This window comes from Oryza brachyantha, chromosome 7 (genome assembly GCF_000231095.2).
Source record: "Oryza brachyantha chromosome 7, ObraRS2, whole genome shotgun sequence".
Taxonomy (NCBI): Eukaryota; Viridiplantae; Streptophyta; class Magnoliopsida; order Poales; family Poaceae; genus Oryza; species Oryza brachyantha.
The window spans coordinates 14780958-14793929 of NC_023169.2; the positions used below are offsets into that span (position 1 = coordinate 14780958).

At 40.3% G+C, this 12972-nt stretch overlaps 2 protein-coding genes across 2 annotated transcripts; both read left to right on the forward strand.

The window, feature by feature from the left end:
* The first annotated feature begins 1179 nt into the window (after positions 1 to 1179).
* LOC102714202 (glucan endo-1,3-beta-glucosidase 4-like) lies at positions 1180 to 10416 on the forward strand. The gene is made up of 9 exons (XM_015839214.2): positions 1180 to 1680; positions 2525 to 2659; positions 2982 to 4238; positions 5708 to 5735; positions 5816 to 5947; positions 7451 to 7821; positions 8049 to 8122; positions 10000 to 10147; positions 10303 to 10416. Exons 2-9 carry the CDS (start codon positions 2566 to 2568, stop codon positions 10398 to 10400), a joined length of 2202 nt encoding a protein of 733 aa, XP_015694700.2. The 5' UTR covers positions 1180 to 1680; positions 2525 to 2565; the 3' UTR covers positions 10401 to 10416.
* Positions 10417 to 10574: 158 nt separating this feature from the next.
* Positions 10575 to 12692, forward strand: LOC102714477 (glutamic acid-rich protein-like). The gene is made up of 2 exons (XM_006657817.3): positions 10575 to 10649; positions 11057 to 12692. The coding sequence occupies exon 2, from the start codon at positions 11259 to 11261 to the stop codon at positions 12243 to 12245; it is 987 nt and encodes a 328-aa protein (XP_006657880.1). The 5' UTR covers positions 10575 to 10649; positions 11057 to 11258; the 3' UTR covers positions 12246 to 12692.
* The last annotated feature ends 280 nt before the right edge of the window (positions 12693 to 12972 follow it).

Consider the following 12972-nt stretch of genomic DNA (forward strand, 5'->3'; position numbering starts at 1 on the left):
CATCATCCAACAAAACTGTACCATGCCTAAGAGCAGGTGCAATAGCAGGTTATAAGCCAGCTATAATCATATTTTAAAGAGATAAGATGAGAGAAAGAAAAGATATGTGCTACAAATTTGTAACTAACTGCACATGGACTCCAAGACAGAATATGTATATAATATGTGAGACCATATACTATAACTATTATATGAATTGACTATTAAAGTAACTAGGATTAATTAGAACTATACTTGGCTATACTATTGAACTTGCTCTAAACCACAACGCAGCAAACTTCGGCCACCAAACAAACAGCCTCTCAGCGTTGGAATTTACATTTGGTTGTGTATCTACTTGTACTTCAGTACCATCCTCCACATGCATTAGGAGTAGACGACAAGAGTTTGGAAAGATCTGGCCAGTTTAATACTGCTCGTACATGTACACCAACGAATCGGTTTTCAGTTACTACTATAGTATTACTAGTGGCAGTGCTCGGGGAAGTGCCAAGTAAAGGAAAGTATTAATTTCATAATGATGTTCATATTAACTGATGCAGTGATGTGAATCCTATGACCTTTGTATATCTTCTTCTCCTACATTATGCCTTGCCCGGCGTGGCGATAGACTGGGCGGCCGACCAGCGTAGGGAGCGGCGGCGGCGGCCGGGACGGTGGTAGCAGCGGTGTCTGTTCGTTTTCTATGGATTTCGGGTCCCTTTTTTTATCTTCAAGAACCAAGAATTCACCTTGTTTTGTTTCAAAAGATGAGCTTTCGCTTTTTTGAGCTGAAGATTGGTGGTCCTGTGGAATGGACACACCAAATTTGCTGTTGAAATCATTGTTTGAAGGGAATGAATGCGCCGTAAAACGAGATTTGTGAGCCGAAGTGTGCCCACAGAAAATGCTGTGCTGGCCTTCTCTGCTCCTCTGGAGCCTGCACACACAACGCTGCACGCTCCAGCACACTCGCCGGTAGTCATCCCACCCATTCACTTTTTTTTTAAATTTAAATTAATTTTATATCGCTAAAATTAGTATTATATAAATTATTTTTATTTATAAATAAACTGTTTTACTTAATAATCACCCACGCAACGCACAAATGACCGTGCACCGGCCACCCCGCTCCCCAGCTCCGAGCCAGCCTAGAAAAAGCTCCGCTTTTTATTCCTCCTCCACCTTTCCCACCTCTTTCTTTAATCCTCCGTGTCCCCAAGAAACTTAATTGGATCTCATCTGCGAGCTCGCTCTCGGTCAATCCCCCACAGCTTTTCTTTAATCCCATCTCCTACACACTTTGATCGGTAATCATCACCACTCCCTGGCGAGGTTTAGGAGCTCTTAATTGCAAAGCGTGAACCGTGAAGCCTCCGAGAGACAGAAGCTACTCCTAGAAGGAATCCAAACCAAGAACCGAGACTCCCCCCAATAGACTGATGCGCACACACTCCTCGACCTCCTCGGATTCTCTGTGTGCTGCGTGTCTGTGTGAGTGAGTGAGTGGGTGAGTGAGTGAGTTGGAGAGAGGGCTTCCCATTTCTCACTGCCTCCATGCGCCTGTAGTGCACTGCTCCAGCGGTCCATCTCCAGCCTCCAATCATCCAGTTCGTGCTTCGTTATTGGCTGTGTGTATCTGGAAAGGGGAAGGGGAAGAGGAAGTGGAAGAAAGGTCTCTTCTCTGGGGGACAAGATCAGGTAGCTTATTTTCTTCTGTTTTCTGGTTGCTTTGTTCATTATTTTTCTTGTACTGGTGATACGATTGCGATATCCCCGTTTGTTGCTTTGTTTTTGGAGCCTTGTGATCTTCTGCGCTCGTGACCTTTTACCGACTGAGGTTTTTTTCTTGGAAAGGGATGGGATTTTTAACCGAGGAGAGGGTGAGGTGTTCTTCAAAGCTTGCTTCTTGATGACTCGAAAACAAATTTTTAGGCGTCTCCATCTCCCTGTTCTTGCCTTGCTCCTGCACGTTTCCTGCAGTCTTATATTCCATGATTGCGGTTTGAGTTTTTAACTCTAGGGGGATGCAGTTTTTATGAATTCAACATGATTAGCGGCGATAGTATTGGGAATCTGTCCTGATGTTTTGAGAGGTAACTGTTTGTTTTAATGGCTTGCTTGAATCAGTAATTCAGTTTGCTGTTGATGTGCTTTCATGCTTAGCCCCTTTGGATTTTGTTGCTTGAATTTCTCTTCTTTCTGCATACCCGTGCACCACCTAGGTATTTCTTGAGACAATGCTCGGCACCTCGGGTTAGCACATAGATTTCCCTCAGATTCCTTGAGTTGCTTGGTTCTTCGATGAGATTCTGGTTCCTATTTCTTGGATGGATACAATCTGAATGGAGTACTTCGAACTTCATTGTGTCCCAAGTTGTTTCTTTATGATACGATGATCTAACAAGATTTATGAAGATTGATACTTTAATGTCACATTTAGCTGTATTCTGCAAATGCGAAGTTTTTGTATATATCATCATTAATGTCTTTCTCAGCTCAATATTAAAGTGTAGTCTATGACTCTGTAATGTTGATGTTTCAGCTTCAGTTAAGAGCTTCTGATAAAGTGAGTGTCCTTGGATCATGAGAAGCTGGATGCTAGAGCACGGTAGTATGTGGCCAATGAGTCTAAAAACTGTGGTGATTCTGTTAACACTCATGGTTCGAAATGTTTCAGGTAATAGCTCATTGTAATATGAGTATGGCTTTATACTCAGGTGCTTTTAACTTGGCTGGTACTTTGTCATATTTATGTGATCTGTGCTGTGATTTCCCAAGGTGTGGGGAAGATTAGTTTAACCAGGACTCTGAATATTTACTGTTTTTTGACTGCAAAATGGATGCTTAATAACATTATCTCTGAAAATTTACAGTTTTTTGACGGCAAAATGGATGCTTAATAACAGTATCTCTGAAAATTTAGTGTTCTTTGACTGCAAAATGGATGCTTAATAATAGTACCATATGTATTCATGGAATAATGCTATTGATCTTCACAGGATCATTTGTTGGCATCAATGTTGGTACTGATATTTCGAAGCCACCATCAGCATCAGACATAGTGTCTATCCTGAAAGAAAAGAAGATTCAACATGTTCGTCTGCTTGATTCAGACCATCAGATGCTAACTGCTCTTGCAAATACTGGAATAGAAGTGATGGTCGGGGTTCCAAATGATCAACTACTTCGTGTGGGGCAATCTCGTTCTACAGCTGCTGATTGGATTAACAAAAATGTCGCTGCCTACATTCCAGCGACTAACATTACATATATTGCTGTGGGAAATGAGGTTCTTACTACAGTACCAAATGCAGCTCTTGTTCTTATACCTGCATTGCAATTCCTTCAATCAGCACTTTTAGCTGCAAATCTCAATACCCAGGTGAAAATTTCAAGTCCTCATTCAACAGACATGATCTCAAAACCATTTCCTCCATCTACTGCCACATTCAATTCAACATGGAGCTCGATAATGTCTCAGTATCTTCAATTTCTGAACAATACAGGATCTTCCTTCATGCTGAACGCCCAACCTTATTATGACTATGTCAAAGGGCAAGGCGTATTCCCCTTAGAATATGCCCTGTTTCGATCACTCAACCCTGATAGTCAAATTTCAGATCCCAACACAAATTTGTTCTATAGCAATATGTTTGATGCTATGGTTGATGCTACTTACAGCTCAATGCAAGCAATGAATTTCAGTGGGATACCTGTTATGGTTACAGCTTCTGGGTGGCCATGGAATGGTGGGCAAAATGAGAAGGCTGCTAATGTGGACAATGCTTTGGCCTACAATACAAACCTCATACGCCATGTATTAAATAATTCTGGTACTCCTAGTCAGCCCAATAACCAAGTCAGCACATACATATTTGAGCTGTTCAATGAGGATCTTCGGTCAGGACCTGTCTCAGAGAAAAATTGGGGTATCATGTTTCCAAATGCAACTACTGTGTACAGCATCACATTTGAAGACATGGCCACAGCTAATATAGATTCACCAGCTTTGCGTGGGACGTTCTGTGTAGCGAATTCAAGTGCTCCTCATAGTGCACTGAAGCAAAGTTTGGATTGGGCATGTGGTCCTGGCTCTGCAAACTGCAGTGCAATTCAACCTGGGAAACCGTGCTATAAATCAGATGACATTGTAGCTGTTGCTTCTTATGCTTTCAATGATTATTACCATAGAACACAAGCAAGTGGCGGAACATGCAATTTCAATAGCACTGCAATTGTAACATCTACTGATCCAAGTAAGCTGATTTCTTCTCTTTGACTATCCATTTCTCTACAATTATTAGGTAGTAACGCTTTTGTGCAATCGTTAGTTACCTGGTTTAGTTTTCTGTGAGTGTGGTTAGTGCTTGGCACGTGGTTGTTATTTATCATTGATCTCAACACTAAAAGATCATTTCACATAATCGGCATATTGGTTTACATCTTTCACTTTCTGCTCTTAGTACTGGAGGGGGGAAGCTTCTTTTATATTAAAACAAGTAAACAACTAGATGTGAGTTTTCACCTTACTACTAATCACTATAGCTACTTAGATCTGTGTTTTCTGCTGCAGAAAACAGTGCTGTACTTATGTTTTATAATCCCATAATTGGGGGAATTTCTCATTTGACCTTTGTTTGAAGGTTAACTACCGAAATGACCCTCCCGTTTTTAATTTTGTTCTTTTGACCCTGCTTTTCAAAAATGAAGCTACTGATTGACTCTGTTCCGTGAAGTGTAGTTAATAGTGTGATCTAGGGGATAAATTGACCGTTTTGCCCTTGCTCGGTGGAGAGGGATGGAGAGAGGGTTAGGTTGAGAGACTTACTAAGGGGTAGTTTCGTCATTTCATAATTATATTTTTATTTTTATTTTACTAAACTAAAACCTTAACGGCGTAGACAGACGAGGGTCAGACAGCAGCTTGATTTATGAATAGCAGGGTCAAAAGAGCAAACCTGAAAAAGGAGGGTTATTTCGGCAGGTAGCCTTCAACAAGGGTTAAATGAGCAATTGTCCCCTTATAATTCTAAATCCTACAATGACTTTAAATGTCAGCATACATATTTCATATTTATATGGAGTATGGTATACAACCAATTTCTCCTTATGATGTCAGGTTGGCCAGATTGTTAGCTCATTATTTTACTGATTACATGGAGACTTTCTTAAGATACACGAAACTTATAGGTGCCTATCCTCTCGCATGTTAGAACAGAATCCACATTACTGTACGATTTCTATGGTGTCTTCCTGGTGTGCAGCATGGCATCTATTACAGATTGTTATGATCCAAGTAAAATTTAAAGGAACACATAAATGCAAAATAACTGATTTTCCCATTCCTCGTGACTTGGTTTACCTACTACCACTACTAGTAAAAGGTACCGTAATGGTGCCCTTTCTTTTATATAACTTGGATGCAACTGAACATCACCTTGGAGCTGCAAACACATGATTATCATTGAACATGTTTAATTTTGGACATCTGATTATGTAGGAATTCTTAGACTAGATATCTAATGCTAATAAAAGAGACGTGTTTACGAATAGTTAAATGTATGGTCAGCATCCTGTAGTTTCTCCCATTTTATTATACAAGGCACTGCCTTTTTTTAGTGTGTTTAAAGAGATCAAGAATATTTACTGTTAGTTTGAACCGAGTGCTTGCCTCTTGTCCCTGTTTCATGAGCCTAATACAATTTCTTTTGATCAAAATATGCAGGCCATGGTTCATGCATTTTTGCAGGAAGGTGAGTCCTTTCTCTTCGATGTTTAATGGTTCTACATTTTTTATTGCTTTGTCCTGATAATGCTTTTGTTCTTCTTGCAGCACTGGCTCCAACGGCAGCAGTGGTGGTGCAGCTTCTGGGCCTGTAAGCCAAGACAATTTTGCTACGCAGATTCAGTCCTGCTTGTTGATTCACTTAATTGGCACATTGGTGCTCATTTTAGTTTTCCTGTAAAACCATGTAAACAATGGTGCATTTTGGATGAGATGCCCGAAATTTATTGTGGATCTTGTCAGTAGGTAGTGTAGCTGTATTGAGGTGGTAGATGGGATGCATGTTCCAAAATTTGTTGTCCTAGAAATGAGCAAGATACATCAATTTTGAGTGCCAGGCTGGGAGTACTATTGTATTACTCTTCTTTTCTGACATATTTGTATGATCGAGTCCCGCGTATAGCTTCAATACTGATCTGTTTAACCTTATGCTGCTGGCAATCTACACTTTTTTGTTTTTCTAATGCTAAGCCAAAATTTAAATTTTTAACCAAAAACTTGGGGTTTATTTTAGTTTTTTATCAAAGTTTTTTTTACTTTTAGGTCACTAAAAACACGTGTATAGAATTTTTATTCATACTTTTTTTTCGCAAATATGCAGTGTGGTTTTTTTAATTAAAAAGGCAACCAATGGGGCCGTAGTTGCTCCTGTCTATTGTGGTTAGGCTATGGTTTGAATCCTTATATCTTTATCGAAAAGATTAATGGTAGGAACTCTGCCTGTTTGATTAAGGAAAGAAAAATAAACAGTTAAGCTTGGCGCATAGTGCCAAACAACTAACCAACAACTAATATTAGCTCTTAACTGGTGCAATGTGCTTAGTTTGTGGTGTGGTGTGTACGTCTTTCACAATAAAAAACAATATAATACAATGTTAGTATACACATAGTTCAAAAAATATAGCAGCTTCGAACATTTAAAAACTATCATAATTGAAGTAACTTATCCTCGTTCTCTTTCCTTAACCGATCATAATCATCTCATCTAATTATTTTCGCTTATATGCTCGTGTTAGCCAATTGTAGCCACCCTCTATCTTATTTTAAATTTCTCTTTAATACATAAAAAGAAAATCAGAAGTGCTTATATTTGGGACAGCAGGAGTATGTCTAGGTTCTTTAATGATGAAAGATTATCTGACTTTTAATAGCTATTTAATGGTATAACGATGAAATTAACTGTCACCAAGTTAAAAATCTACTTTAAAAATATAGGATGGCGAATTTCTATATGTAACTTATTTTTTAGCAAAAAGTACACATTTTAATAGTTCGGGAAGCATGTGTGCAAAATACGAGAAAAAAAATAAGAATAAGATGTTAAAACATATAGGAAAAAACACATAGTTTATCAATGTATCTTTTTTATTATTCCCATGTGTTCTAGTTAGGCCAAGTTCTTCTCCCCTCCGAATAACCCAGATTCTCTTCTTTTTCACGCGTCCGCTTCACATAATACTAAACGATGTGTTTTTTAAAAATAATATATCAAAAAGTTGTTTTAAAAATCATATGAATTTATTTTTTAACTTTTTATACCTGATAATTATTTTTTAGAAGTATCTAATTTTAATTAATCATTTTATTTGCGGCCACAGCCGAACAGGGCCTCATACTTATGATCACCTTTTGGCCCATTACTTCTGGCAAGACTGGCCCGGTAAAGACTGGGCTTAATTAAAGCGTCACCAACGCAAAGAGCCGGCCCACGTACTCATCCTTCTTTCCTCCCTCCTCTCCTCCGGCACGCTCCGTCGTCGTCGTCGCCACCGATCCCTCGAGGACCATGTCCTCCTCATCCACCTCCTTCCCCAACTCCCGCTCCCCTTTCCCCTCCGGCGCCGGTGGAGGCGGAAGCTCCGGCGGTGGAGGTGGGGGTGGAGGTAGAGGATGGAGCGGCGTGCGCCCATGGGGCTCCAGCGGCGGGACGTCGGTGTCGTCGTCGGGGAAGCGGATTCAGAAGGAGCTGATGGATCTCAGCGCCGCCGACTGCTCCGCCGGGCCTAAGGGCGACAACCTCTACCACTGGCTCTCCACCATCATCGGACCCCAGGGTATCGCCCCCCCCCCCCCCCCCCCCCCCCCCCCCTTAAGCTTACTACCTCTGCAAGCTGCTGCAGGCGCCCGATAAAGCAAAAGCTCGTGTGAATTTTCACTGCGGCTCCCTGCGAATTTCGCCTCTTTTACTGTGCCGATTAATTTTCTGTGTGTAGGTGTAGAGTAAGCTGGTTTAAGCTGGTCTTATGATCACCTCACTTCTCACGCAGTATTTGTCTTCCAGGGTCCCCGTATGAAGGAGGGATATTTTTCCTTGATATTATATTCCCAATTGAGTATCCATTTAAACCTCCCACGGTAAGAAGTAAGAATTTTTCATGTCCTCTTCTTTCTTGCTTTTGATTAGATGGGGCTATGATGTTTCGGACTATCTACGTCTTATGATGGACAAAGTTTCCCCAATTTCCTAAAAGCTTAAGTCGTACTCCCTACATTTTTTTTATACGACGTCATTAACTTTTAGGCCTACGATTTAACCATTTGTCTTATTCAAAAAATTATATAATTATTAATTATTTTGCTATAATATGATTTATTATTATAGTAACTTTAATTATGTCTTGTAATTTTGCATATTTGGATTGAATAAGACAAATGGTCAAATATGTATTTAAAAGTCAATGGCGTCATATAAAGAAATGGAGGGAGTAACTTTTTCTACCTAATGCTTCGTATTCCTGTTATTGGAAAACTTATCTAGAACGAATGTGACATTTATATACCACTATGGATTCACCACGTGGTAGTGGGATTAAGGTAGGAAAGACTTGCATTGAAACAAATGTTTTTAAGAGATATCGGGATGACTAAAATCTTGAAGAACTGTAATAGAAGATCAAATAGGATAGGTAATTGGTCGGTTAATATTCTTATATAGCTAGTTCTGCTTTGGTATGTAAACAGAGTACTACAAAAGTTATGAACATTGGTATGTTTAGTAAATGTGTAGGGCATTTTGTTTCAGAAGTCTACTATTGTCAAACTTAGGTTCATCCTAAAACGGAATATCTCAATACTCAATTAACAGTTCGGGGGAACAGGATTGCCTGTGTTCAAGAGCAAGTGCAGCAAATAGTGTGATGGTTAGAAGAACCTATATAACAAATAGGATTATGTTAAAGCTAGTCTATTGTATTGTTAATTAAAGCAACTTGCGTTCATTTTATGGTAAGCCATTTTACCTCTTTTCAATATGGTCTTGATTATTTTTGAAGAAATCTTACCTGAAGTATGTTTTACGCTTAGTGTTCAAGAAAATAACTGTGCTGAGTTGCTAAAATGTTGTTTTCCTAGATGTATCCTGTTTTGATTGATCCTGCTGTGTAAAAGGTTTACAGACATAAGTTTTGTCTATGGGAAGCCTTACTACTATGTCTTGGGAACTCCCTTCATCTATGTCGACACATTATTTTCATTTTGTGGATCTTGGCTTAGAATATAAGAGAGTCTGGTAAAAGAAGGAAAAGCCTTTTAAATGCAGATTTTCAGTCCATTCAGTGGTGTCATTGACTAATCACTATACACCTGCTGCCAGAGCATACAACCCTACATCTACATGATCACCTGCAGCATGGTTTGGTGGTTATTAGGACTGCTACTGTCTCTGTCCAGCTATTACCATCAACTTATAATGCCTTGGTAGTAGGTAGATATGAGGGATCTGAACAGCTAACCTCAATCTCCACTCTTCAGTATTTCATGGAGCATCTGAAATTCTCTCTACATACCAGTTCTGGAGCCTAGAGCAATGCTAGCACTGCTCTGACCTAATGGACTGCCAAGCCTGGAGTGGCCTACCTTTTACCTTGACCAGCACATGGAATCATGCAAACACAAATGCAGTCCTACATGATAATCATATCAAAGCTTCTAATGTGACTTCATATAGTTTGTTTTCTCAAGTTTATATAGAGAATTGATAGCAGAATCATAACACAGAAAATACACAATACGTTGGCAATTGTGGCTTGATATTTCACGCTTCAATTAAATTACTTTACTCTTCCAGTTGAACATGTTGGTTTTTCAATACTTAAGGAGCTACAATTTCAATACAGTATGTACACAATTATAAACAAGTATGGGACAATTGAGATTCCTGCTGCAATTTTTTCCTGTATTTTAGTATTATGCGACCTCAATTCGTGGTTATAACTGTTACATCACTATGCAAGGTAATTTTCAAGACAAGAATTTACCACTGCAATGTTGATTCCAATGGTAACTTGAGTATGGACATTTTAAGGGAAGGCTGGAGTCCTGCTTTAACTATTTCGAAGGTGCTACTTGCCATTAAAGCCATCATCACAAACCCGGATCCATGTATGTTCCGAATTACAGTATTATCAGAACTCTCTGTGTCTTCACTATCTTCCACGACTAAATATGCAGTCCTGTTCCAACTAATTGTAATATAACATAATTGTTGCTTCATTTCAACCTGAAAACATCACATTATGATTGTTTTTTCTGTGCAGACTGCCCACTTGTGCCAAGCATTGGACGTTTATACTTGACCGATAGATCTAAGCATGACGAAATAGCTGCGGAGTGGACAATGAGGTTTGCAAGATAGGAGTTCTATCTGCAGCTAAGCAAGATCACTAACTAAATGAATATGTTTGGTGTACCCTGCTATGTACAATGTTGGGAAAGGATCAATACTTTGTTTAGGCTGAGCCGTGACATAAGATGTACCCTGTGCATTTTATATAAGAGAATTATTATGATGTTAGCTTTTAGGTGACAGAATATGCTTCAATGATATTGTACTTATCAAAGCTGCCCCCAATCTTTCTTCAGAATCAGTTCGCCCAACTTATGAGTAAGTTTCTGAAATGCAATTTATTGGTCCTGGGCATTACCTCCTATTAGAGGTGTCGGTTTGATCCGTTCAAAGGAATAATTTAGGTTAACATCTCCAGTCAAAGTATGTGAAGACGTGTCAGTCAAATCTTTTGCTCGAAACCAAATATTGCTGTCTCTCAGTCCAGGTAGTTGGGAATAACTTCAAATACACATTAATTTTCTTAATTTCAAAACGCTGTCCCTACTAACTAGTATTCCTTATACCGCGATATCCATATAACATATTGTTGTCCTCTTGCAAATATAAATTTTGATGTAGTAAAAAACTCACTGTATAGCAAATATTCTAGATGTTTGTGGGCTTGTGGCAGAATTTTTTGATCATTTGTCTAATAATACTAACTTCAGTTTCACTTCATGTAGGGATTAAAGCTACTAGGACAGGAACTGATCTTCCAAACGACCAAACCAGACTTTACCTCTGAAATGGACATTTTACCAGCTGACCTGTTCCCAGTACGGACTGTGCATCTACTAATCACATCAGGGAGCCTATAACAACTCCACCCCTGAGAAGAAGCAAGTTGCTCTTTCTGGTGATCTTTCTCCTCTCAAGCCACTGGCAATGGCCACCGAGTGTGATGTGAGCAAATCTCGCCGCTTCGATCTTGGCATGTCTAGGCGAACACGAAGATCAACAAGTCTCATCGCTTGCTATCAGGATCAGCATGTGCCGCCCCTGGCACAGCAGCTGCGTCAAGATGCCAAGCTGAAGACATTGTTCCAGTGCCAAGATACAGAGCTTCAGCCACCATGTCTATATGAAGCTCAGGAGCTGAACATCCTAGAGGCGCCACTGCAAAGCCAAGGTGATGAACAGGAGACACCGGGTCGATACCATGATGAGCAGGAGGTGAAACTTCGCCATTATCTAGATGAAGAGGAGGAGAAGGAACTTCACCATTATCTTGACGAAGAACCGGAGAAGAAACTTCCTGATTGTCTAGATGAAGAGCTGGAGAAGAAAACATTCCAGGATCAAGACAGAGAGAGGAAAACACCAAAGCAATATCTTGATGAGGATCAGAAGACATGGCAGGAATACCAAGATGAGGAGGAGAAGGTGCCAAATAAACACAAAGACGAGGAGAATGCTCCAGGGAAATACCAACATGAGGAGCAGAAAACAGCTGAACAGCGCGAAGAAGAAGATGATGATGAAGAGCACAAGTCACTCGAGGCACAGCAACAATGCGAAGACACGGAGCAGAAGGCCCCGGGGCAATGCAAAACTGCAAAGACGAAGCTGATCACGCCGCCGCCGCCGTGTGCCGACGACGTGCCCCGGTTCTCCCTCCAGGATCTGATACAAGAGAAGCAGCTCCTCGTCGGAGAAGCCAAGGCCACCGGCAAGCTCGGGAACGGCGAGAAAGCCATTGCTGATCGTAAGCTCCCTGCACCACCTCCGGCTGCCGGCGGCGCGACGCTGGCCATGGTGATAAAGCGGCCTGACGGGGGCAAGAGGTCGATGGGAGTGATCCGCCGGTGCGTGAAGGCCCTGAACCAGATGGTCAAGGCCAAGCATGGCTCCAAGAAGAACAAGCCTTTCTAAATCACAAAGTGAGTACATGCATGATGCATTATCTGGCCCAGAGTTCCCTGGTAGAATCAGTACATCTCATAATAATGCACTGTTATTTGTGCAAATACATGTTTTTTGGGGGGATAGTTCAAGATGTGCAGAATCTGCCAAGAAACTCTAGAGCAAGGCCAACCATCTATACCTAAAAACAATAATCTTGATCAACTTTAGTAGGCTATCATCCATGTGCTATGTTTATCTGAGATGCTTTCTGGCATTTGCTCAACAATGTAATTAATTATATTACTAAATGATGTACCAGATGAAACATCAGAGTCTAGATTAGCTAGTTCACGCGCTCTGAATGCATCCTCTGCAAAGTTTATGTCACACGAAGTATGAGCACGAGGGAACCGCTCAGTTCTACCGACACTCTCTCAGGTCAGAGATGGCGTTGGTGCAAGCTCCCTTTCTATCTTTTTGAGAGTCACGTCCCCCTTTTCATTCATTTTGGTGTATGCATGATGAATGTTGAGAGTGCACGTTAGAGCAAGTTCAATAGTATAGTCAACTATTGATTTCAATTTATTTGTAATCAATCTAATAGCTAATTTATATAATAGTTATCTACAAAACATCAATACATGGTCTCACAAATCATATATACTGTTGTCTTGGAGCCTGTGCTACAGCTGACTACAAATTAGTAGTCCACATCTCTTCTCTCTTATCTCTTTAAAACATATTTATAGCTAGC